Here is a 24,616-nt window from a genome sequence, read left to right as displayed (position 1 = left end):
ACTTGGTTCTGTCGGCATCCTGGCTAAGAGTGTTTTGGGCTTCTTTCTGGGATCAATATTTAACGGATTGGATCTTCCCATTTGATGAATATCGAAAGCTGGAAAAACACTAACGTTGACGCAATTGAAGCTTTGAATGGCCAATATGTTGAAACCAATGAGAATCCAGATGATCCGACCATATTCCACAGTTGCCATATTTACTTGATAAGGCACAATCACTGTCAATGAAATACCGAACGCTGATTCCAGTCCAACACAGACTCCACATTTTGAATTCATGAGGACTGAGATACCTGTTAAAAAGAGAATAATGCAACACAGCGTCATATTTGGCGGTTTAGGGGGCTGTTAATTTCATTCGACAGCACAATGCCATTCAAGTTCACTGGGCTCCTTCCAATAGTTGGTCCCGCTTAGGGTAAAACCGAGTTTTTGCAGCAGTCCCGCACTCCTCGTGTTTTCTCTCTCCGTCTCGGCGATGAACCTTTTGACTCCTCGGGCAGTAGCGGACCACTGCATGATTGCCTTGGATGCTTCCTTTGCAATGCCCGTACCCCACCATCTTGGAGAGACGCCATATCGTATTTCAATCATCTCGACCCATGATGGCAGATCGAGATCGCCAGGTTCCGGCAATGGCATCGAAGTTGTTGTTGCATCACGGACACCTGCGTATCCTACCCATTCGATGTCCGCTAGGTGGGTTTTACTCGGCCCAGCAAGTTGCACAAAATCTTGACCTTCGATGATCCGAAACTCGGTGATATCTGTCTCTGGCAGATATTGATTCCCGACTTCGTTCATTTCGGTAGGCGGGCGAAATCCCACAGCGAAATCACCCAAACCTCGGATTTTCCAACAACGTTCGATATCGCGTGATTGGATCACGTCACGGGTCTCTTGGTCAGTCCATCTCCGCGCTGGAAAATGATGACCAAAGGCCATCTCACAGAATGCTACATCTGCATGCAGTTCAGAGTAGAGTGCCCGGTATGGACTCAAATCTACTGCGACTGGGGTAGGAACGAGGACCAATCTCGGAGTGAGGATAGCGAAGTGTCCCACAGTAACGAGGTCCGAGTGACCCATGCTGGCGGATTGTGGATAAACTATGAATGAACTTTGGATCAACAGGGAGTCGAGAAAGGTGTGGGTCACGTGGGTCGAATCGGACACGTAGTTCGGCTATAACATGAAATTGCTCTTCTCAATCAACATGGCTGAAGCTTTTCTCATGTAGTGGAAACTATGTCGCCGCCCGACGCTTGAATACTTACAATGTATAATTCGATGTTTCTAGCGCATCAGATATCCCTTTCCCGGCAGATTGTGAGCTCCAGTGCGTTTCGGCCATTTCCATGCAGGAACTCTCCCCAAATGCAGTTAGTAGCACGTTTCGTCATTTTACTATCATTAGCGCAATTGTAGTATCTCACTGCCTGTGTATCGATTCGCTCAGATACAAGCTCAATGCTGACTTGGTTGGTATAATCGCTATATATATTGTCCACTGGGCTTTGCGAGGCAAGTATCCGTCGTACCAGCTATCAGAAAGTGTATCAAAGTACGGTTATCAATCTCGGTGTTTTATTTCCCTTTGGTGTTCTAGTACACACAATTTATCATTTCGAGTCCGTGTAACGTGATTGGGAATTATGGGAGTGGAACACTCCACCTGCGGTTTTGTGAGTGGCCAGTGACCAGATGAGTACTTATAAGGTGAGTGTCAAGCCTACGCGACATTAATTTATGGCTTGGCGTACTTGTTAGTCTCCGGCCATGAATAAGACAAAATGTCAAAGCTAGATGACGTGAAATATAAATTACCGTAGCTTTCAATGCCAATATTCAGGTATCCTCTACGACTTCCCGCCGCCGTGAAATGTATCCGTCCTGGTATCACCATTCCCCTCTAGCAGTCAAAGGCTAATCTATCGAAAATTACACAGCTACCTTGAAAAACGAAATCAAGTCGTGAACGTGGCTGCGACTGGCCTGACAATTCGCAATTCGATTGATCACACCCTCATTCCACGTACTGGTGAGGTGAAGTATTTGCTCAATTTCGAATCCGAGGCTTCTGGAAACCAATCCGCCAAGGAGTACCCTTTACCGACAGAGAGGGAACATCAGACACTACGCAAAGTCGTAGGGACCTTGCCCCTTTTTTCCTTCTCCCTATGTCTCGTGGAGTTCGCCGAACGTGCATCGTATTGCGGGACGAAGACCGTTTTTCCAAACTTCATCCAGTTCTCATTACCTGAAGGTTCGACCCAGTTTCTGACCTTTGTTTCAGCGCCTAATCTAAACAATACATAGGCGGTATGGAGCAGGTGCCAGCCCTAGAGGAACTTATCAGACAGCAGGGGCATTAGGTATGGGACTTCAAGCTATCTCTGGATTGGTCTTGTTGTTTTCCTTCCTGGTCTATGTGATCCCCATCTTTGGAGGGTGGCGGGCCGATGTTTACGTAGGTCAGTACAAAGCAATCATCGTGGAGGTGCTTACTTGTGCATTAGCCCACATTATTCAAGTCATCGGTGCCATCGCCTCCATTCTTCAGAAAGGGCCAGCAAATGCCGCGTCTCCATTTATCCTCGGTCTTATCCTCCTTGCGTTTGGCGCTGGAATTTTCAAGCCCGACGTCTCGCCTACGATCCTTGTTCAACAGCGTCAGAAAACAGCCTATACCAAAAAACTCAAGTCTGGAGAAACTGTTATAGTTGACCCAGAAGCCATAACCATAAGGACCCTGCTTATATTCTACGGATTTATCAATATCGGCGCCCTCTTTATGCTTGCTACCACCTACGCCGAAATATTGGTTGTCATTTTTGCTGATAGAAGTCATCTATCTGTTGCTCCTAGTTCTTCTGGCAGCTGTTTATAAGAAAATGTACAAGGAGTCGCCTAGTGGAGGATCTGAACCGACTAGAGCATTTAAAATAGCTTTCATGGCACTACGGCAAAACAAAGTATCAGGTTTGGCGTCGGGACTTCTGGGACGCGGCATATCCTACAGACCTCAGAAAGAAAGGCGTCATCTTCAACTGAACTAGAAACGATGTGAATGATGTTGCTAGGACGGTCGGTCAGTGTATGAATTTTGTCCCTTTGACTTTGCAAATTTGAGGTTGTATACATATAAGTTTGATACCAATACGATTGCGGGTTTTCTATTGCGCCCTTACTGGCTTGTCTTGAAATAAGTCGCGTATGATATATCTTGGTTTTATCCTCTCTGGAACCTAGACAATGGTGGTATCGACTCGGTAGCATCAAATCAAAGGGCATCCACGGTTACCAATGGTGCTCCCAGGGATGTGCTGAACAAATTTATCGCGCTGACCATCATTGTTGCAATCCCCATTCCGACATTTGGGATCTACCCGATGCTGAACCGCTATAGAATCTAAGTGGGACTGATCAGCCGCATCACATTTGGGCTTTTTCTAGCCACGCTTTCTAGGATTGCAGGCATTATAGTGCAATAGCTTGTGTACGCGCTAACACCATGTGGCCAACTTACCTCGACATGTGCTGATCTAGCTCCTATTAGTATTTGGTGGCAGAATCCAAATACGGTCGTTAGGGCTTTAAGTGAATGTTTTTGCAATGCACCGCATACGAATTGGCGTATGCAAGATCCCCACCAAGTATGAAAGCCTTGGTAGTTGCGATCTTCCTGTTCATGAGTGTTCTGTCGAGTGCCATAGGGGAAATTCTGATTCCCGCTACAAAGGATCCCAGGCTCCTGTGGATTTGGAGATCTCCAACAGCTGCGTTAGCACTTCAAATGCTTATCTTTAATTTAGATTCAAAGATTCGAACGATGAAGACTCGACAGAAAATGGTTCAAATCGCCCGACAGGGATTAGAGGGACCAGAGAACCACCGGTGTAATGTCAGAAAAGCCATGGCGCTTCCAAACGTCAATCACTGGCAAGCAATCTAAGAGCGGTTTTTTTTATTTTTATTTTTTATTTTTTATTTTTTATTTTTGTTTCTTCATTTTGATCGCCCCCATCCCTTATGGCATTAGGCTTCAAGTACATAGAAAGCACTATAATGTTCAACATCGGAAAATACTTACTGCCCCTTTGAGTCCAGGGGAGGAATTCGCCGCCAAGCAGTCAATGTTTAAATTTTTCCAACTGGGGCTGAGTGGATCCTTTGAGTCGTATCGCCTCAAAAAGGGGCTGGAGGCTCTCGGGCCGCGGCCGAAAAGTATAGGAACAATGGTATACAACGGTGCATTGTAATTATAGCTTTGGACTCCGTTGATGTATGCTACTCTATTCGGTGTAATTGGTAGGACCTATAGCTAACAAAGATAAGGCCACAAATCCGTTGGGGCCGATCTCGGGGAAAACGTTGAAAAAAAGGAAATGGCTAGTGCACAGTAAATCCATGGATTAAACGTCCACCCGAGAGCCGATTGTCCAATCAGGATAGAAGCCTCCTGTCTGTGCATCAACTTTGACAGTTTTCTGGAACAAATTTGGAAAAAAGGAGTGAGATGGTTCCGTACATCTAGCCCTTTCCCTCTTTTTGAAATTAGTGGATAGTTTCACGGGGAACCGGGAGAAGAAAACTTTTTTAGTTTAAAAAAAAAAAAAAAAAAAAAAAAAAAAAAAAAAGGGAAAAGGGCCGACTACAAAGTCAAACAGATTCCCTTCTGGTAGCTGGTAGCTTCCTCTATGCTATTTTGTACTCCTTTTTCAAAATGTCTGAGCTGAACACTCAACCTGCCAAGCAGGCAGATGAGGTGCGTAGCACTGCTTGTCTTTTAACAGTGCCCAGGTTGTCTCGCTTGCATTGGCTAACATCTTTCATTGTCTGAATACAGAACGTCCCAAGCTTAAAATCCCTCAAAGATGCGATCCCGAAAGAGTGCTTTGAATCATCTCTTTCTACCTCTCTTCTGTACCTGGCCCGTGACATCGTCTACTGCGCAACACTCATTTATGCCGCCTCATTCATCCATTTAATCCCTTCTTTGCCTCTTCGAATCATTGCCTGGGTTACCTACGGGTTCTTCCAGGGCTGTGTTGGAACAGGGCTATGGATTCTGGCTCACGAATGCGGCCATGGCGCCTTCTCGCGGTATCAGGGTCTCAATGATTTCATTGGGTGGGCTACACATTCATTCCTCATGGTTCCCTACTATTCATGGAAGATTACCCATGCTCGGCATCATCGTTATACCGGTCATATGGAAAAGGACACCGTTTTTGTTCCCTGGACAGACAAAGACCTTGCGACAAAGAAGAACGTTCAGATCGAGAAATTGAAGCACCTTGCAGAGGAAACCCCGATCGTCTCTTTCATGCAGCTTATCGGACACCAGTTGATGGGATGGCAGCTCTATCTTTTCTTGAATGTGACCGCTGGTACAAAGAGCGGGCCTGATGGTAAAGACAAAATCGAATTTGCGAGCCACTATAATCCCTCGAGTGCACTCTTTGCGCCCTTTCAGTGGAAGTATATTGCATTGTCCGATCTAGGACTGATGATCATGGGCTCTATCTTGTGTTACACGGCATCTATTATTGGGACGTGGAATGTCGTACTCCTGTACGTCATTCCATATCTTTGGGTACACCACTGGCTGAGTATGTCTTCACCTTCTACTGCTATTATACAACCCCACCGGACCAAGTACAAAGGGGAAAAAAAGGCTGATTTGATTCACAGTTGCCATCACATATCTTCAACATACCCATCCCGCCGTTCCACACTATACCGCAGAGGCTTGGACCTATACGAAAGGTGCACTGGCGACAATTGATCGCACGACAGGTTTCATTGGTCGTCATTTCTTCCACGAAATCATTGATTATCATGTGGTTCATCACCTCTTTAGTCGTATTCCCTTTTACAAAGCGGAACAGGCTACCAAGGCAATCCAGCCTCTGTTGGGGGAGAATTACCATGAAGAAAAAGAGGAAAGCTTCTTATACTCGTTGATGGTGACCTTCCGAAAGTGCATTTATGTATCAGAAAAGAGGCAGGAGAGTGGACAGCCCGGCGTCTTGCATTTTGTATTGGCAGACGACAGGAGGTGAAATTAGAGCATTATTAGAAACAGGTTTTGTAGACATGTTTATTAGATTTTCGGATAGACTTGAGAAGGGTTGGGAAAAAAAAAACAATATACTAAGTTCCTTCGCTTCAATATTTGTCATCCATTCAAATAGTTATCTCACCAGCACCTGTTGACTAAGCTGCATTTAGTCTGCGCATTGGAAACTTTACTCTAGTAAAAGAGATTTTCATAGCTCAGATTTGCTAAGGTGACACTGTTATAAGCGCGTTCAAGACGTTTTTGTTGCCGAATCTGAAATATGATCTGCATTCGCACATCTAGCTTCAGAATAGCAGAAATAAATTGGCAGAGCAAATTGCAGCCTGACATCTCAGGCAAATTTCAAGCCTGGGGCATCTTCCTTTGTTGGCTTGTAAGCAAAGTATGACCTTAACGAATACTGCATGGAAGCGGATTTATTGATGATCCGGATGCTTCGGGAATAGACTATATCCGAGAGTTCATTATGTAACTAAAAGTTTCCTAAAAATAGCAAGAAATAGGGGTAATAAAAGACAGAGTTCTTGACATCTCCAATTGGTCGGATACTGTACTAGAATTGATACGCTTTCTACAGAGAACGATATCTTGATCAAATTTTGTGACTAAAACTAGAAGAATGCTAAGAGAAAAGTAACGTTAATGATATAGTAGCGCGAGGCCTGAAGTCCCGCTATTTGATGTCAGGGTATTAATATGATTTCGCTCAAAAAACACTCCGCTATCAAATAAAGCAATCTGCGAACACGAATCAAACATCCATGTTTCTCTTCATCCTTCCCTCTGGCTTCCAAACAACCCATCCCAATGTGATTGCTAGCTTCAAGCCCATAGCAAACCATATACTTGAAGCCATACCGGTGACTTTTGAAAGACCCCCTGCAGTCATTGCACCAAGAAATAAAGCCAGAAAAGCCCCTATTCTTCGATTTCGTTTCGGGTTGAATTTTGCGGTAAGCTTCGGGTCGACAAGTAAATCGCATAAAAGCGTTGTCAATACCACTGTTGGGATCTCATCTATCGCAAGAATGCGGGAGGCACATATCTGTCCTCCAGCTTGGAAAGCTAAAAGGGAAATCGGGAGAACTTGCATCCATTCAATTGGGGCACGAGGGTCTTCCGGCTTTGGGGAGATGACACCAAGCTGAATTAAGATTGCTGTCACCAGGAGAGCCAAAGTCTGAATGGTGAACGAGACAATCATTGTTGAACGGCGTCGTGGGCTTAGTATCCGATGGAGGTGAATGAAGAAAACATTGCTGGCAATAAAAACGCTGAGAGCGATGAGAGACTTGGCCCAGAGGTATGCCGGATAAGCAGGCTGGCCGGAAGGACCTAGAGCTAGGAAAACAGTGTTCCCTAATCATGTTATTAGAACCATTCCCTCGAGTAGTGCATACGTATTTGGAATTAGAGGTGACTCACCTGTTTGCATACTCGAGAAGCTTCCCCATGCATTGAATGACAACCCATCAACCAGGCCACCAACAAATCCACATATTATGAGGACTATATCAGTATGCTTAGTGTCAATATTGGCTCGAAAGTGGCGGGTGAGAACCGAGCCAACTGTTGTGCTTTCTCCAATTTGATTGCTAGAGAGGGAGACCGTTGTGCTGCCTCCGGATGACCAAAGCCCAGGCGTATACTTTGACTCTTCATTGGGAGGATCAAGATTGGAGGAAAGAACAGGGTGGGTGTCCTGGGATATGCTCAGACTTCCATGGTCGGGGGTGGCTGCTGAAGTCGGTGGTTGTATGTTTTCTGGCGGGGAGGAAGATTGTTGGTGCATTGTTAAGTTTATCTTGATATAAGTTATATAACCGGTCAAGTCGAAGTAGACAATGAAAAAGGTTTGATTGCTCACAGAAACCCAAAATTAGGAGGGGCGGACGGTATATATGCATCTAGATCTACATATGCATATTTTTATTCGATTTTCTTTTTTTCACTCGTTTTCGTGCGCATTCCGATACTTCCCACCCAAGGAATAAACAGGGTGACCGCCAAGAAAGATAAGAGCGAAACTGGAAAAGATGAAACAGGACTACTCATCCCATCCTTACCATGCGCGCATACGTGTGACACTGCTCTCACATATACGGCGAATCGAGTAGCGTGTATTTATTGAGAGAAGGTCTAGACTACCATACTCTGCTTACAGAGAACCAATAAATACTATAGAAGAACAAAGAGCTGATGGAAAAATGAAGGGCCTTGTGAAATTGGGAAGCCTAATCAGTTCCTCCAGGCGTGGGATAGATTCATCGCGCATACGCAATCTTGGCAGAGCCTCGGCGGGACCTTGGCACCCCGATCATCATCGCTGAATGCGATTTCCGCCCTTAACCTTGAACAGGAATGAAACTCTATGACGTTCGGAGCCCTACTCGGAATTCGTCTTCACTGGTGGAGTGTGACAAGTCTCCATTCCTTTACATCGGTGATTCTGAAAGTTCAAATTCTAGCTCACCGATTAGCTGGAGCGTTCGGGCACGGGTACAAGTTTGCGGCGAGGTTATCCCCTGGCTGAGTAGTGGGCGCCAATGTTCTGGATTCAAATTCCCAAGACTGTGGGTATAGTCGATTTGAATCATCCTTGCAAGTCGCTGTGTTATAGGTTTACCGTGCAAACATACATGTGACCTAAGCTGACGTCGTATCTTGGGATGCACCGCCTGTTCTGGGCCGTACCATAAGATCGTGAGTGCCTTTTGCCAAGGGATCGACGCATCTACATTACCTAGTCCGGTTGTGGCTCCTAAGCACCACGGTAAGAAAGCTTGCCAAGGATGATCTTCAACAGCGGTCATCAGTAGTTCGTCACTAGTCAGTCTTATCTTTGGACGCTAACGCCGACGACGACCTTTGATAACACAGCCTCGATTGCCGTGCTCTGTGGTGACTGGACCGCAGAGAGGCCGAGCCTTGCTGACAACATTTAGACCTTGGCATTTTTCGGATGATGTCGAAATCGGCGGAGCCCCCGCCCCCTTTCAACTCTCTTTCGGCAGCCTCTCTGCCGACTGCCTCACCTTAAAATTTCCTCCACGTTTTCACTCAAATGCAAGAGCTCACCGATGCCACGTGGGTTGGTACGTGGGAAAAAAGCAATACTTAATCCAGGCCCAACCCTTTGAGAGCGTGTTCTTGCAGCTCTTGTCAGGCGCGGCAGAACTGAAACACTTGATGAAAAACCCAACGGGAATTTCATACACTGCCAAGGTGGGGTTGCATTGATTCGTCTCTAAGGAGGAATTCTATTTCCTTTCAACTCGGTGGGGTGCCGACTCAGCCATCCCCATGGGCACGTTAATCGCACGGGGAAGCGGAGTCTGACATCACTACCTGCGGTAATACCAGCTACGAGATGTGGTGGGTAACTCTCACACAGACTGACGCATAGGGTAGCTCATGAGCGAGATCCATCCCTGTTATAGAACCACAGACGACATTTGGTCCTATGTGTACCTGGGAGAAAACATTGAACGTGACATTGTCACGGGGTCAGCCATAGTCAGTGGTATCTAAGCAAGGGGTTCGGTCCATGTATGCCCCGTACTGTATGTCAAAGAAGGACCCCTCCGTAGTCGATCGTTATAGTCGGACAATAATGTCACTGCTGTTAGTCAATCTCTTATCGCGAGTGATGATCCTAACCACATCAAGTCTCTAACCGTCTATCCTCAATACTGGCTATTGTCGATTTCGTTTCGGTGCCTTAACCCCGCCCGCAAATCTCTTGAGAACAAATTACGCCACGACGACGAGAGTTCCTCGGCGTGGGATGAATGTTGATCATTGCTAGGCACCTGTTTGTTTGCTAGGCACCTATTTGTTTGCTAGGGTACTAATGCGGTCTTGTGATGTGTGTGAATTCTTTTTTCCTTTCACATCATAGCGGCGTCCATATCAATCTAATGCAATGCCTCGACTTAGGTTAGATATATATTTATGTAGTCTATTGCATAGCGACCCTGGTGGCAACATGACAATTGGTCCTGCAAGCAGCCAGCATTCAATTACTGGCATCAGAGTTTCACCTTCTAGAATATACTCAAAAGCGCGGATTTAACCTGGCAGTGGAGGAGGACAGCATCTTAGACCGTAAGTATTGCCAAAGATAAGATCAAAAACCCCATAAGAAGAAGGGCGGAGTAACACTGAAGGCGAGGTTTTGAAGGTAACATAAGCTTGAGTCAACGTTGGCCACGAAGTAGTTATACGTAGTTATACTCGTCAAGTGAATTCCCTGTGGCCTGAAAGGTGAGACAGAATAATTTCCCCCGTATCGCTGACCATTGCTGACTGCCCTGGAGGGATCCTCACGACCTCCTTGGGTATGCCCGCCTGATCACTATTGCTAACTTAGACGGTTTGATTTGTGCGAGAATTCGCAGTCAGGTAACTCTATTTATCAGGCATCACGATGTTTCTCGCGATTCTTGCCCACGCGGACTCTCATTCATTCCACCAGTGAACCTTGACCGCCTCACCGTTTTCACATGCTTGGCGCGATTTGCGACGCTTCCGGATTCCTTCTCTCATCCATTCGCTTGAGATACTGGTCTCCACTGTGAATATGGAAGAAACCTTTTACCTTTTTTGGGGGCCGGTGGGGGGATAATTTCCCGTGGCGGATGCGCCTATCATCCCTTGACGCGGCCGCGGATCGTTGGGCCCCATCTACGACCCAGCAAAATTCGATGAACCAATTAGAATGGCGTCCCCAGAAGTGGAAACTCTTTATAACCCTGAAAGCCGATCCATACGCACTGTCAACAGTCTGGCAACGGCCTTCATGCTCTGCGGATCGATATCCTCGGCCCTCCCTGGCCAAAAACGAAAGGCTTCGGCTGTCAATGCTTGGTACTACACCCGCGATATAGACAAAGAGAGCGAGCTTCTTTCCCAGCTTCAGGGGAAGGCATGCTTTGACCAGGAATCGATCGGATGGGAGTTTGCAGTGATCGGCATCCAAGACATTACTTTCTACGTTCGCTTGGCCACAAGTTGGACTTCAACTTGGCATTCTTCCCCGCGGTGAAACCATGTGTGCGCACACAGTTATTTAGCCTCCGAGCGTAAGTTGAGAGGCTCTTCCTCTGATCTGAAAATTGCTCACCCTACTTCCTAGAGTGCCTTCCTCTTGCCGAAGCTTGTGGAGGACTGGAGATTCCAAGAGTTACTATACCTCGAATGTGGAGGACTCCGGGCATATGCAGGTGCACCAATTCGTTTACAAGACGAATCCGGAGAGTGCATTGGACTTGGTTCACTATGTGTGACATCCTCCACGAGCTAGGAGACTTTGACTAAAGCACAACAACAGACACTCGTCAGACTGGCCGACTGGATTGTTTCCGATGTAGTTTTCAATATGCAAGAGCAAGGGGGCAAAGAGAACGCCGTCAAATGATTGAATTGATTTTACAGTGCGACATGATGTGAATGACACGGTCTCTAACGAACCTGTTTTTGGAATACTACGGGACGCATATCCTGATGCAGTGATCACCTTACAATCCTCCAAGGATATGTACATTGAACTTGAAGGACGAAGCCCGTGTTTTACCGTCTGCCCTTGAAAGCGGCCTATGGGAAGACACCGACTGCTTTGATGGCTTTATTTTGAACCAAACAATCCGGAGTTTCCATCTACTCTTGTAGTTCGTGTTATTGCTGCTCCATGCGATAATGTGTCGGGAGCATGCTTACTCATAGTAGAATTCAAGGACTTGGAGTTGATATTTGATGATGTCGATTCCTGGTTTGTTCACACTTGCGCAGGTATGATCTCCCAGATGTGGCAGAAACATCAGCCGGTAGAAGTTATGACAATGAAAGAGAAATTTCTTCCAGGATTTTCTCACCAGCTTCGAACTCCACTTCAGGGAACCCTGGGCTCCGTGGAGCCCCTAACTGACTAGCTGCCTTCGCGGGATCTAGGCGAGACTCCTAACCGACTACCACTCTCATCGGAATTACCCCAACAGCGCCCTTCCCTTGGACCTTCTATTCACCTCAACACCATCAGAACTGCGAGCCGAGACTTGAATGCGATAGCCAATAACATGATTACCTTAAACCGCTGGGTTGACACCGCCATGAGAGATCGGTGTTATCTCCCACACTCCATTCAACAGGACCTAGCGGGTGAAGTGTTGAAGATCTGTTTGGATGACACACGCTATAGGGCGTCGATGGTCCTCTGTCACGACCTACCGCTGCATTTCGACCGTCTTCGGATTGGTCTTAGCCTGCTTTGCGACAGCCTGCCTCCGCTTGCGGTGAATGCCACTCAAAACACGTTGGAGGGGACTGTTGTCGTATCCGTGTTTATACTGCCCGGGTACATGTCACTTGCTGTCGATCAAGGACACTGGCCGCGAAATTCACCCCGATCACCATCAACGCATTTTGGAGCCGTACGGGAAAGTCGGCATACACTCGCCAGGTGCCGGTTTGGGCCTAACTCAAGCAACTGAATTTACAACACTCCGTCACTGGTCCATCGAATTGATACCATCTAAAATTGATCGTGGTTCCCATTTCAGAGCTACCTTCCGAGAAGTTGAATACCTTTGCTCAATTTCACCAGCACAGTCTGAGTTCTCACTATTGAAATTTTACCCTCCAAATTGTACAACATGGCAGTTGATGCGAAATAGCAAATCGTTGTGCAACATCTTTATCAAATACCTTACGCACGTTGGATTCAATAATTCAAACACCATAGAGGACAGATTTGCCGTCCTCGACTTTGCGCCCTGCTTGGAGCAACACCGCGCGGAGTTATTGCACCTTCCGTCTGATCAAGTCGCCATTTGTCTTGTTCCAGCCTCACCAAAGGCAACCTTGCATTAATCGCACTCCTGATAATGTCGTTTGTGTGAGCTGACCCTTCCTGAGTTCGGCAATGACTTCGGCTCTTGAGAAGGCCGATAACTCCTCTCGAAGATCAAGAACGCGCAACAAAGTATGCTCCAAGGTGCCGTGTCTAGAAGTGTTTCACATTCTCCGGAAGGATGGCCGGCTCAACTACCGCAACAAATTACAGTCATTCCTAGGCTAGCCGCCACATCATCAGCTCAAGATCAGCCTCACCTTGATGCTTCGGCAGAGCCATGACCCTGGGGCCCATTTTGTTGGTGTTAAAAGTGCCTCCCAAGCCTACATCATTGCTCATCGACGATAACGTCGTCAGCCTGCGCATTCTGGAGATGTATTGTAGCAAGCGAGGTTTCTCATACTGCTGCGCAGCTGATGGCCTCCATGCCATGGAAATATTTTCTCCGTTTCGGTCATCACACGCAAGTGTCGAGTGACCTGCGATCCAATTGGTTGTCATGGACCTTCAAACGCCAGCGTGTGAAGGTATTGAAACCACACGACGGATCAGGTTACTGGAAAAGCGGAATTGATGGAAAGAGAGCGCCATCTTCATTGTGACCGGTCAGGATAGTCCGACAGATAGTACAGAGGCAGAAGGTGCTGGCGCCGATGAGTACTTTGTGAAGCCTGTTGTTATAAAGCTCTTGGATCGTAGTGTGCAACGATATTTTTCAGCCTCTGACGCCTACTAGAAATTTATATAAACCCTATTTTGAATGAAAGAACCCTTTGAGGGATGCAACATCATCGTATACCAGAGAGGAAAAACATTTGCTTTACCTGTCTGTCCTCACCGATATACCCAGGCCTAGCTGCTCGCCCTCTCCGCCTATGCTCACCGGCTTCACAACTTCTGTGACAATAAAGACGGTGTCTGTGACACAGCTGGAACGAACCTTTCAGCTCATCTAGCATATGCCATGATCTGGGATACCAGTGCAGCCTTATGGGTGGAGGACATGCTACAGAGCTAATTTGTACCAGATATAGCTGAGTTCATGACTCGCCGCAGGAGTCCAAAGAGTTAAATCAGGGTCGTACGGTCCTTGCGTAGCCAAGATGCGTCATTCGGTCAAGTTTCGGTGTAGTTACGTATAATGTTTCTCGTATTTCTCGTCCTCGTGGCTTGCCTTAAGCTGGCTCTTGGGCCGCCCTTGACGTACAGATTCTTGGCGCAGAGATCCTTGGCAAAAGAAAATGTTGTCAATGTAAAATGAAATAAGAAACAAAGATGGTTGTCATGACACCAGCAAGCCCAATAGACATGCCCAGGTGATGTCCTGTCTATTATAAAGGGCTAACTAGATAGCAAGACTCATTTTGAAGAAGATAAATACAGATGGTTGGGTGTGGGGAAGATAAAGTTAGGATTGTTGGCCCCATCTGGAATGTCATTATATACCTTAGTTTTGTCGGTGCATGTTAGATAAAACCTGCTGTTGTCATGGGTTGATGGAAATAATAGTATAGACCTGGACGGTGGCCTGCTGAAAACCGACCGGAAACGATATGTTACTTCCAGAACTGGCACAAAAGCGTGATCCAAAACTCTCCAAGAAATACCAAGACCGAAACGCATTCTTTCGAAGCTCTACGGTCGGACAGTCTAAGCGAGAGGTCATTCCGATTTCCTGATGTGGCTGACCGGGGAAGATCCGAGGCCCCTTAACCACGGGGCAAAACCCGGGTGCCTGGGGTCCGGGGTAGATTCGGGGAGCCTGACTGGACCCGACGGAGAAATTTTGACAAAACGTCGGCGGTATCCCGTGTCGGCTTGGCGGTGGCTCGGTGCTTGGCGGCCCGGAATTTGTCGGGTCGATCGGGAAATTTCGATCGGCCCTCTCTTCGCACGCCCATTTACCATTTTGTCGGCTTTATATCGGCGATAGCACTTCTGAAAGGGATCTATCTCTGAGAATTCGGTAATTCTACTTAAGAATTCCCGCCACTAGAAAATCCACCTCCGTCTTCGAAACATTTTAAGTGAAACGCCACATGTAAAACCTTTTCCAAGTGCGCGAATAAGGAAGATGCCCACATCTGGGGTAAATATGCCTTGATCCACACATTGACTGCAGGAAGGCCAAGGATGCCATGAAATGGAGTGTGGAGATGCTCGACCGCGGACCAGTAAACCCCGTGGAGATTATACCCCAACACATGAGCGCCTACGTTATTGGTTTGGCCAGGCTATGATTAAACTTTTCTTTTCCCTCCATCAAAAGGGTATATAAACAGGAGTTTCCCTGAAAATCAATTGATTGCCTTCTTCTGAACTTGGTGCTGTGCTCCTCCCTGTGGACTTCTAGGTTTGGGGTCTTCTTGTTCTCTATCCCCTTCTCATACTACTGGTTCGCCTGGTTTGCCGAACATGGGAGGCCTTCAACTCGACATCGACTGGAAGTCGAATCGGCGGGCCATCGCCTACTGTTTAGTTGCCGCCATCGGTGCCCTCTGCTACGGTTACGACACGATTTATTATACAGGTATTCAGGGCATGACATGGTTTGCCAAGGACTATGGGCAGAAAAACGAAGATGGCTCCTATTCGCTTGGAACGACGTTCTTGTCGTTGTCTGCTAGTATTATCTACGTGGGAGAGCTCGTCGGAGCCATTGCCGCCGCTCCTATTAATGACTTTCTCGGTCGACGTGCTGTGTTCCTGTCGGCTTCTATTTGTATCGTTGTCGGAGCCATCGTGCAAGTGTGCTCGTTTGGCTCCGATCCAGTGTTTTATGTCAGCCGTGTCCTCATTGGCCTAGGTGTCGGGCAGTTCACTGCTACTTGCCTGATGTATATTGGAGAGGTTGCACCGTCTGCCATCAGAGGTCCGGCTCTCATGTGCTTCCAATTCATGCAGTCCATCTCGCAACTGGTCGGCGCCTGTGTCAATCAAGGCACGCAGAGCATTCCTAGTGCTCAATCATACCGCATTCCCATGTGCCTTCTGGTTGTTCTTCCCGGTGTCATGCTTTTGTGTCTGCCTTTCACACCGGAAAGCCCGGTGTGGTACATGTACAAAGACAAGCGCGAGAAAGCCATCAAGGCTCTTCGCAAGATCAACCATAGCTCTCGTGACTATGACCCCTCGACGGACATCGAAACAATCCATGGCCAAGTACAGATGGAGCGTGAAATGGCAAAAGACGCAACCTGGCTCTCCCTCCTCACGGACCCCATTGAGCGTCGCAAGCTCCTCTATGCCTGCGGTGCCATGTTCGTCCAGCAGATCAATGGTATCCAGTTTTGGTACACCTATGGTGTGGTTTTCGCACAGTCCATCGGCGTCGCAGATCCCTTCACCATCAACACCATTATCTACGTCCTGCAAATTATCACTGTCGGTGTATCAGTCGTCCTCGGAAACAAGATCAAGCGTCGCACTAACCTTCTCGTCTGCTCTGGGGGTATCTTCGTCTCCCTCGTCGCAGTCGGTGGCCTCGGCACTACCCGATCCGAGGATGGCTCCTTCAGTCGTGGCATCGGTATAGGCATCGTCGTCCTCGCCTACCTCAACATTATCTTCTATAACTTCTCCATCGGCACCCTGTCATATTCCATCGCATCGGAAATGTCTGTTGGTCGCAACAGAAACAAGATCACTTCGTGCGCCATGGGCGTCTTCTTCATCACCGTCTGGCTCATGGTCTTCACCAGCCCCTACATGTACTACACGGGCAATTTGGGTCCGATGATCGGGTTCGTCTATGGAGGAACAACCCTGTTTTTGCTAGCGTACTCCTGGTTCTGTGTTGGTGAAACTGCGGGTCGCAGCAATGCGGACATCGAGAGACTCTTCCAGGACAGAGTTCCTGTTCGCGAGTGGGCGACGTATGTTATTCCTTCCGATGATGTGGCAGTTATGAAGAACAAGGGCACCGAGGATGAGCAGATTGAGATGGCATAAGTTATGTGATATGATTCTATGGAAATGTATATCTATGCAGACTATGAGACTAGTATGAAGAATACGATAGCTTAAGGCTAGAAGAATGAAGCCCTGAGGTTTTACATGACCGAGTAAACGTGAGAAGCGTTGGAACTCGGCTGGTCTAACATAAGAAAGTAGCTCCACTAGTGCTCTAGTTCGGATGTTGAGCGGACTCGCTGCCGTTGGTTGTGTACCTAGCTAGAGCAGCCACAGAACTGCTCGCTCCCACACAGACAGCGCTCTGGTTTTCGCGGAGCACTTATTAGGGTAGAGCTAGACGGGTTTCGAGGAAAAAGATATGTATGCTGTGAAGTAGGACGTTCCAAGATAATGAGTCGGGTGCGTATCTACGCATAGTTAGTGTCCGTCGCAGTATTATTTTCGTTGATGAAAAGCGGCTCGGATATGTCGAGCCTCTCCACATTTCCACAGGCTTTACATACGTATTGGAAACGGGCGGCAGCCGCGCTCACGTTGCAGGACAATACTGGGAATGCAGCATGACACCTAATCCCCTTCATAAAGCAGGATAGCTGCACGTCCTAGTTGGTCACCACGTCTTGATAGCTCATTGTATGGTAGGCGGCGAAACGAGCGGATTGAGCCGATGGCCGATTCTCTGTCCCGCGCCCAGTACACCTCTCTCAACGACTGCACTTTCAGATTTGGGGACTCGTTTTACAGGGGTTACATGAACAGATTGGCTCAATCTTCGTATGTAATGGCCGCAGTGCCTGACGACGACAACATCGCCCTCCACCTACCCCTTATATACACTCAATCGACATCAAACCAACTATGTATACAAATCCACTCAACTACGTATACAAACCAAACCAAGACTCACTCATCTCTGGAGTGGACCAGTTTTCCCTGAACCCACACATTCTTCACGTTCCGATCATCACCATTCCACATCCACTTCTGGATCTGCTCTTGCCAAGTCTCATTTCCGAACAAATCCACATTTCCAACGCGGCCAGTCTCAGCTCGATCAGCGAGAGTAGCCACATCAAGCGGGCTCGTGGTGCTATTCGTCACACCAGCACCCAACTCAATCAGCTGCGCGTCCCAAATCATGCCCTTATCGAAGCCACCAATGTCATCCGCCATGTCGACGACTGCTGCACCGCCGCGCGTGGCTAGATAGAGTACCTCATCGACCAAGAGCTTCTCACCCCCATCGGATGTCTTGTTACCCGACAGCGCTTGGTATTCCGCGCTATATTGAACCACACGAGACACTAAGCTGGCCTGTCGCGCAACTTCAAGGATACTGGGGCTGTACCCGCCGGCCACATCCGTGCCCAGACCAACCGTGACGCCTTGCTCGAGCATGAAGCGGACAGGAGCAAGTCCAGAGCCCAAAGCAGAGTTCGATGCTGGGCAATGCGCAACCTTGGAGCCCCGCTCGCGGATCAGAGTCATCTCATCTTTAGTGAGGTGCACACCGTGTGCGAGAATGGTACGGTTGGTAAGCAGGCCAGCCTTGTCGTAGACATCAGCGTAGCTGGATGACTCTGGGAACAGTTGCTGGACGAGTTCAACCTCATCCAGGTTTTCGGAGATGTGCGTTTGGATCCAGAGGGGCGGTTCATAGGATGCAGCTAATTTTCCAAGGCCATCGAGGGAGTGGTTCGAGCAGCTTGGGGCAAACCTAGGAGTTACAATTGGGTTGATTAATGTTCCGTTCGGGTCCAGCTTCTTAATGTAATCGATGCTCCTGATTGTTGCGTTGAAGCCCTCATCGGCGGATTGGTCAATGTAATAAGACGGGCACTGATCGGGGTTGTCCATGCAGACACGGCCGATGAAGGCGCGCTGGCCGTGTTTGTGGCAAAGGGCCGCGAGGGCATTGGTGGCCGGGACATGGATGGTGGCGAAGTAAGATGCGCAAGTTGTGCCATGGGCAAGAGTCTTAGCAACGACTTCATCATACACCCGGAGGCCCGCCGGTGGTGTGTCTCTAGGGTCGGTGTCCTTGTTCTCTGGGTCTGACTTGGAGCCGAAGCTAGCTTCCATTGGGAAGGTGTATTCGTTCAGCCAGGGAAGGAGACCCTCTGATCCGAACAGCCCCAAGTTGGGATACTGAGGCGCGTGGATGTGGGTATCAATGAATCCGGGGAAGAAGAACTCGTTCTGTTTGGCATTGGACTTCACAACCGTAACCTCAGCATCGGTCCAGCCGTGGCTAGACAGGAACGATTGGAAACTGGCATCGTCGTTGACTTGCCAATCATATCCTTTGATACGGCCATCCTCTGAAGAGACCCACAGGACACCTTCGGTTCGAGCGAGCTCCGGCTTGGAGCTGGAATCAAGGTGGGGAAGCTGAACGAATGTACCGCGATAGACCGTGTACGGAGTTGCTTCAGCCATGGCGCCGCAGTAAATCAGTACAGTAAAAGACAACCATATTGCAAAAGTCCCCATGGAAGACCTGAGGGGGTTTATAAACATAGTAAAAACAAATGTAGATCAATGCTCACGGCTTGGGTCAACTTACCATCTCGAGGACCACGCAGGTTGATATATCTTCAAGGCCCCGGAAATATCCGGGAAATAAAAGGTCACTAAGCCGGTATCAGAAGCTGCTTAATCTTTGAAAGTGATGCATCGGAATGTTGATGGGCACCTGCTGCACTGAAGGACGGTCATCACCGCTGTAGCATCGTCTGGCGATCGCTGAAGTTCCTTTGGGAATTGGGAGATAACAAGACCAACAGGGATTGAAGATCGCCACAATCTCCGTGTTTTGGACTCGGTGTTCGGCTGCCTCCGACTGATGCGCATGGCCGAGCCATCAGAAGGGCAGGTACAAGAATAGGGGCAGTCCTTCCGAGATCACGATAATTCTTTGACTCCCGCTCGGGCCTTCACAGCGTTGTCACCGCAAAAGGAGGGGTTACTGCTCGAGAGTGTATGGATGCCAGGTTGGTTTGAAGAGAGCTCTCAAGAAACAGAGTGGGTGGTAAATCGTGTTGCAGGTCCCGGTGGCGGATCTCGATGGAAGATGCATCGGACAACAAACTCAACATTCTTCAGGCGGGCCGCGGCGCCACAGCAATCTTCTATTTTGCACGCCATGCGCCCATTCGGGCCATCGGCGTTGTGACAACTGGAGATCGGGACATCGTGGACGTTTTGGGCGGCGGCAAGTAGCACAGAATCGCTCCCCGCCATATGAAGCCAATCCATCCACTCGACACGATTTCACCAATCGATTTAATCTTCAGTCAATTTCAATTTTCGATTCTCCATCTGGCTGGGCACAAAAAAAGGTGCCCTGGATGGCGCTCGCTGACGTGAAAAAGACAACACTTCGCCTACCATCCGTTAGCTACGCACTTGACTTGAGCTTCCGTCAAGCAGTTTCAAGCCTCTTGGTGCTTGACGGTGACCGCCGATGGCCGCGAGTTCCACCCTAGAATTTCGACCCAGATTTACAAGCGACCATGCACTGCGTCGATGCTCACCATCTTGAGTTTCGACACTGAGATACGATATTATTGATATAATATCGTGAGGTCGGGCTTATCGCATGGGTTCAATTTCACATTTACTTCTCCCAATTCACTCCCTTCCTTTTTATCCTTTTGTATCTCTTGTACAATTCCAGCATGGGCTTGACGCCGTATCTTGGCCTTCGCGGCAACGCACTTCTCAGAGCAGCAGTCGCACTGGTCGTGTTCCCAACCTTCACTTGCTATGGCTACAATATGAGTGTGGCCGGAGGTCTTTTGACACTTCCCGCCTTCAACGAACAGTTCCCTCGTATGGACACTATGAACACGGAGGGAGACTTGAAAGCGGACAACTCGATGATTCAAGGTTGGTCAATGAGATGGTGTTTCTGTATATCTTACTGATTGGTGAATGAATAGGCACAGTCATTGCTCTCTACACCGTCGGTGGCATCTTCGGAGCCTTGTCATGCGCGCATCTAGGTGATCGATTAGGGCGGAAGAAGGTCATCTTCTGGGCCAATTTCGTTTGTATGATTGGCTGTATTCTCATGGCGACGTCCTTTAATTTTGCTCAGTTTATCGTCGCAAGAATATTTCTTGGAACGCTCATTTGTAACTGCCCGCCAAGACCTCTCGCCAAGAATGTCTCTTCTCCCGCCAAGGGCCTTCCAGTCACTTGGGTGGATTTCAAGCTTCCCGCGTTTTGGGCCTGCGGCAGCCAACCATATTATATGCGTCTCTCAGACGCACGATTGCGCGATGCCTCTCGTTTTTGGTTGACACCCTGTCCCTGCCAAGCCCATCAAAACGATGATCAAGCTTCAGCGTAAAGCATGGATAACCTCAGTGACCTCATCCGAATCAGGTTCTAGCTCGAAAAGAGCCGACATTACCTTCCGAGCCTCTTCGATTTGGCCGGTCATAATCAGCCAACGGGGAGATTCCGGGAGCATCGGGATAGAAACCATAGCCAGGATACATAAGACGGCCGGGAAGGCAAGAGGGAATCGCCATGATGCGGAGTTGTCCTTCACGAAGTAAAATCCGAGATCAACCCAGAGACCTATAGTGACACCAACGCCAACAAAAACGCCATCTGTAACGACATTCGAGCCTCTCTTATGTGTTGGTGAGATCTCAGACTGCCAAACTGGCACGGTAGCGGTGTATCCACCAATGCCAGCACTCCAAGATGCCCACCCACATGGCTGCGGGATTTGGAGGAAAGAAGTGGGGACCAACCAAGGGCTTTAACAATTAATACGCAGTCACCTCCGATGGGTCTCGAAATTTGACAAGTTGTAATTCCAGCTGTTATCCCCCCCTCTTTGCTTCGAGGCTTGCACAGGCATATACAGTAACCAAGGAGTAAATTGCAATTAACATTGGCTATCTTTTTGATTGGGGATCAAAAGTGGGTCCCATTTTTACTACTACTGCGTGGTCAACCACCTCCAATATAAGATCAATTGAACAAGTCAACATCTGGCTTATTCCCAATTACTAGGCACTCAGGGATAAAATTGAGGGACTGATCTCGAATCTCACTTTGCTCTTCATACTAAGTGACTTGTCAATCAAATGTCCAGGTTTTTCTGCGTTGCGTGTTGTAAGAAGCACTTTCTTGGTAAAAAGAAGTATTTTCACCAATTCTCATTTTTCTGATCATAGAGAGGTGACTGGACACCGTGCGACCCTCGTAATTCTGCGGGCTTAACGTACCTTGCCGGATTGTGCGGTCCTCATCGCCCACCAGGGTTTTACTTGAAAGTATATATTAGCTTCGGTAAGGTGGATATTTGGGTGAGTAGGACCGTGTCCTGTAATACTGTACGCCAAGGAAATCCGAGGTACACGGCAACTAGACGACGAACAAGAAACATGGTCGTGAGTAAGTAAAAAGTGTTTAATTGAGACGGGAACACTCATCCTATGGGCAACTGCTGGGCACAAGACTATAACTATGGGTCGCTGCTCTGCTGGTTATCTACGGATGAAGTCTCCCCCTTTTTGAAACGACGAATATTACGCCTGCATTTATTGCTCCCCAACTATGCGGCGAGAGAGTTATTCCAAGTAAGTGATATAAGTGAGCGCACAGACTTCGGAAACTGGGATATCGTATGAATATACGCACTTTCTATTCTCGTTTCCTTAGATCTTGTCGACCTTCGAAGGAAGGACGTTCCATTCTGGTTTCAACGAAATAGGATGGCACCGAGAGTTCCTTTCAAAACGAAACCGCGGTTGTGACGAGGGGCTTATGGTACAAACACGCAATTATTAGATTGCATAGATATCGTTGTCTTGAATTAAAGTAGTAACTTGGATTAAACAGGCAATCCTCCTCCTAAAAGGAGAGAAACTCTGAAATAATTCCCTAGAAATATCAATGGATTGGTTACAGCATTACATCCCATGCTTCGGAATGTTGGCCGGTTTGCAGGTTATAATGATATCCATAAGGCATTTGATGCTGAAAATGTCCATTTTCCTGCTTTCTAGATCCTGCTTTGTTCAGGAATTAGACCTATGCCGTGTCTATAATAGTTCAAAAAAAAAAAAAAAAAAAAAAAGGGAACCTTAAGTTTTGTTCGTTAAGCACAACAGTAATTAAGTGAAATCTAGCTCCAAAAGAAGGGAAGCAAAAGGAACAAAGTAGAAGAAATAGAACGGGGAGTACAAAATGTCTATCTTACGTATCCCTCGGATCTTACTGTTGATCGCTTCTCTGTAGGAACGGAAAAGAAAGAAAATCTAAAGGCTTTAGCTATCAAAAAGGATTCATATACCCTCTATATGCTCTCCCTATCTAGGCATTCCTTCTTTTATATCGGACACTGGCTTATTCCGATATACTAAGTCCTATTCGATGTCGATGTACCGGTATGGATGTACCGGTATGGTCGTAAAGGCAACACCTCCGGCTTAGTATAAATAAACACTAAATAGTTGTCCTGGAAGAACAAATCAATATCCTCTAGCTATCGGCTCACCGTCTCTAATAGGAAAATCAGATAGTCGACACAAATACCAAATTGAGTACAGTCTAGATAAACGCCGCCTAAGGACTTAGTGTCGAGTATTCAGAAAACGTGTATAAGGGAAGATACCGAATATGCCCTAATAGTAACCAAACAGCATTATGTTAGTAGCATAGGCGATAGTGACCTAGAAGATCAGCTATCAACCGTGTAAGCTAAAGTAAGCCTAAGTAGGTTTGAATTTGCTAAACATATTAGAAAGCAGTAATAGGAAGCACAATCAAATACAGGTAAGCGAGAAAAGGAACTATCTATCTTTAAACTAGTCGAATGACCCTTTAACTAAAAGGTTAGCAACATAGATACGCTCGCCTATAGCGAAATTCTAAGACGCAGTAGCTATGATATCTAAAGATATTATGACTGTAGTGCCCTAGGAATCTCCATAAGAAAGGTTAACCCACTATCACAAAGATTTCCCCGCGTGATAGGAAAGTAGTAAGAATAAACTTAGAGTGGCGATTTCCTAGGAACTAAATCAGATCATATAACTAGGGACATATCGAATCAGGAGTGGCCATTAAGTTAAAGTGTAGCAAGTTATGTCCTAAACCAAGAACAAACGGGAGGCCAGTTGATTCTGGATAAGGCAAGGCCAAGTTTCAAGGCCCTTTTCTTATGGCTGATATACTCTAGAGCGAAGACGACTTAGTACTAGACTGGGTTTCTAAGACTCACATACTATGACGGTCAATAATGTATTCCTTATGGAGCTGGCCACCCTAAAACACCATAGTAAATACGATAAATTACAACATAGCAACAGAAAACGGCAGGTTATAGGGACTTTCCCATTAAAAATAATGCTTTTTAGGTGGTATCTAGTCTCTAAGAGGAGTTTAAAGAATTTCTATAAGTTTAGTAATTGAGGTATATATATTTCAGGCTCCTAGCAACGTGTTTTTCCATACCATAACAATGGAGGGTTCAGATTTCTTCAGAATTGATATATAGTGTTGAAAAGCCTATCAACAGCCATCGGCAAGTAATAAAATTAAAACGTGGTTGTTAAGATATCAGTGTAGAATATATCGGATTTGCTATGGTGTTTTGGGATGGCCAGGTCGCTAGGGAAATACGTTAATGTATATCGACCCTTATTTAATCTAGGTTTCCGGGGTTCCGCATCATCAAAGTTGTCTGTGGGCCGCGTTGCGTCATCGGACCACTATTCGAGGTATTAAAGAAG

At 47.2% G+C, this 24,616-nt stretch overlaps 10 protein-coding genes across 10 annotated transcripts; 7 read left to right on the top strand and 3 right to left on the bottom strand.

Moving 5' to 3' along the window:
* Positions 1-357: 357 nt before the first annotated feature.
* On the bottom strand, positions 358-1,092 carry N7446_005419 (GNAT family N-acetyltransferase; the record flags this gene model as incomplete). Its single annotated transcript, XM_058514167.1, has 1 exon — positions 358-1,092. One exon carries the CDS (start codon positions 1,090-1,092, stop codon positions 358-360), a length of 735 nt encoding a protein of 244 aa, XP_058371345.1.
* A 793-nt stretch (positions 1,093-1,885) lies between these two features.
* On the top strand, positions 1,886-2,893 carry N7446_005418 (uncharacterized protein; the record flags this gene model as incomplete). The annotated part of the gene is made up of 3 exons (XM_058514166.1): positions 1,886-1,899; positions 1,953-2,279; positions 2,323-2,893. The coding sequence occupies 3 exons, from the start codon at positions 1,886-1,888 to the stop codon at positions 2,891-2,893; spliced, it is 912 nt and encodes a 303-aa protein (XP_058371344.1).
* A 183-nt stretch (positions 2,894-3,076) lies between these two features.
* Positions 3,077-3,419, top strand: N7446_005417 (uncharacterized protein; the record flags this gene model as incomplete). Its single annotated transcript, XM_058514165.1, has 2 exons — positions 3,077-3,098; positions 3,214-3,419. 2 exons carry the CDS (start codon positions 3,077-3,079, stop codon positions 3,417-3,419), a joined length of 228 nt encoding a protein of 75 aa, XP_058371343.1.
* A 1,310-nt stretch (positions 3,420-4,729) lies between these two features.
* Positions 4,730-6,071, top strand: N7446_005416 (uncharacterized protein; the record flags this gene model as incomplete). The annotated part of the gene is made up of 3 exons (XM_058514164.1): positions 4,730-4,771; positions 4,853-5,618; positions 5,701-6,071. 3 exons carry the CDS (start codon positions 4,730-4,732, stop codon positions 6,069-6,071), a joined length of 1,179 nt encoding a protein of 392 aa, XP_058371342.1.
* A 771-nt stretch (positions 6,072-6,842) lies between these two features.
* Positions 6,843-7,883, bottom strand: N7446_005415 (YoaK family protein; the record flags this gene model as incomplete). The annotated part of the gene is made up of 2 exons (XM_058514163.1): positions 6,843-7,450; positions 7,517-7,883. The coding sequence occupies 2 exons, from the start codon at positions 7,881-7,883 to the stop codon at positions 6,843-6,845; spliced, it is 975 nt and encodes a 324-aa protein (XP_058371341.1).
* A 2,928-nt stretch (positions 7,884-10,811) lies between these two features.
* N7446_005414 (histidine kinase HHK3) lies at positions 10,812-11,510 on the top strand (the record flags this gene model as incomplete). Its single annotated transcript, XM_058514162.1, has 3 exons — positions 10,812-11,134; positions 11,229-11,373; positions 11,397-11,510. The coding sequence occupies 3 exons, from the start codon at positions 10,812-10,814 to the stop codon at positions 11,508-11,510; spliced, it is 582 nt and encodes a 193-aa protein (XP_058371340.1).
* A 32-nt stretch (positions 11,511-11,542) lies between these two features.
* Positions 11,543-12,958, top strand: N7446_005413 (sensor histidine kinase; the record flags this gene model as incomplete). The annotated part of the gene is given in 5 exon segments (XM_058514161.1): positions 11,543-11,601; positions 11,626-11,741; positions 11,762-12,000; positions 12,022-12,459; positions 12,470-12,958. 5 exon segments carry the CDS (start codon positions 11,543-11,545, stop codon positions 12,956-12,958), a joined length of 1,341 nt encoding a protein of 446 aa, XP_058371339.1.
* Positions 12,959-15,356: 2,398 nt separating this feature from the next.
* On the top strand, positions 15,357-16,892 carry N7446_005412 (uncharacterized protein; the record flags this gene model as incomplete). Its single annotated transcript, XM_058514160.1, has 1 exon — positions 15,357-16,892. The coding sequence occupies one exon, from the start codon at positions 15,357-15,359 to the stop codon at positions 16,890-16,892; it is 1,536 nt and encodes a 511-aa protein (XP_058371338.1).
* Positions 16,893-17,759: 867 nt separating this feature from the next.
* Positions 17,760-19,295, bottom strand: N7446_005411 (uncharacterized protein; the record flags this gene model as incomplete). Its single annotated transcript, XM_058514159.1, has 1 exon — positions 17,760-19,295. The coding sequence occupies one exon, from the start codon at positions 19,293-19,295 to the stop codon at positions 17,760-17,762; it is 1,536 nt and encodes a 511-aa protein (XP_058371337.1).
* Positions 19,296-20,536: 1,241 nt separating this feature from the next.
* On the top strand, positions 20,537-21,213 carry N7446_005410 (Major facilitator superfamily domain general substrate transporter; the record flags this gene model as incomplete). The annotated part of the gene is made up of 2 exons (XM_058514158.1): positions 20,537-20,747; positions 20,801-21,213. The coding sequence occupies 2 exons, from the start codon at positions 20,537-20,539 to the stop codon at positions 21,211-21,213; spliced, it is 624 nt and encodes a 207-aa protein (XP_058371336.1).
* Positions 21,214-24,616: the final 3,403 nt, after the last annotated feature.

Source organism: Penicillium canescens, assembly GCF_028828765.1.
Source record: "Penicillium canescens strain IBT 15451 chromosome Unknown utg000004l_segment0_segment0, whole genome shotgun sequence".
Lineage (NCBI taxonomy): Eukaryota > Fungi > Ascomycota > Eurotiomycetes > Eurotiales > Aspergillaceae > Penicillium > Penicillium canescens.
Note: the sequence above shows the minus strand (reverse complement) of the source record. Positions and strands in the feature narration are given on the sequence as shown.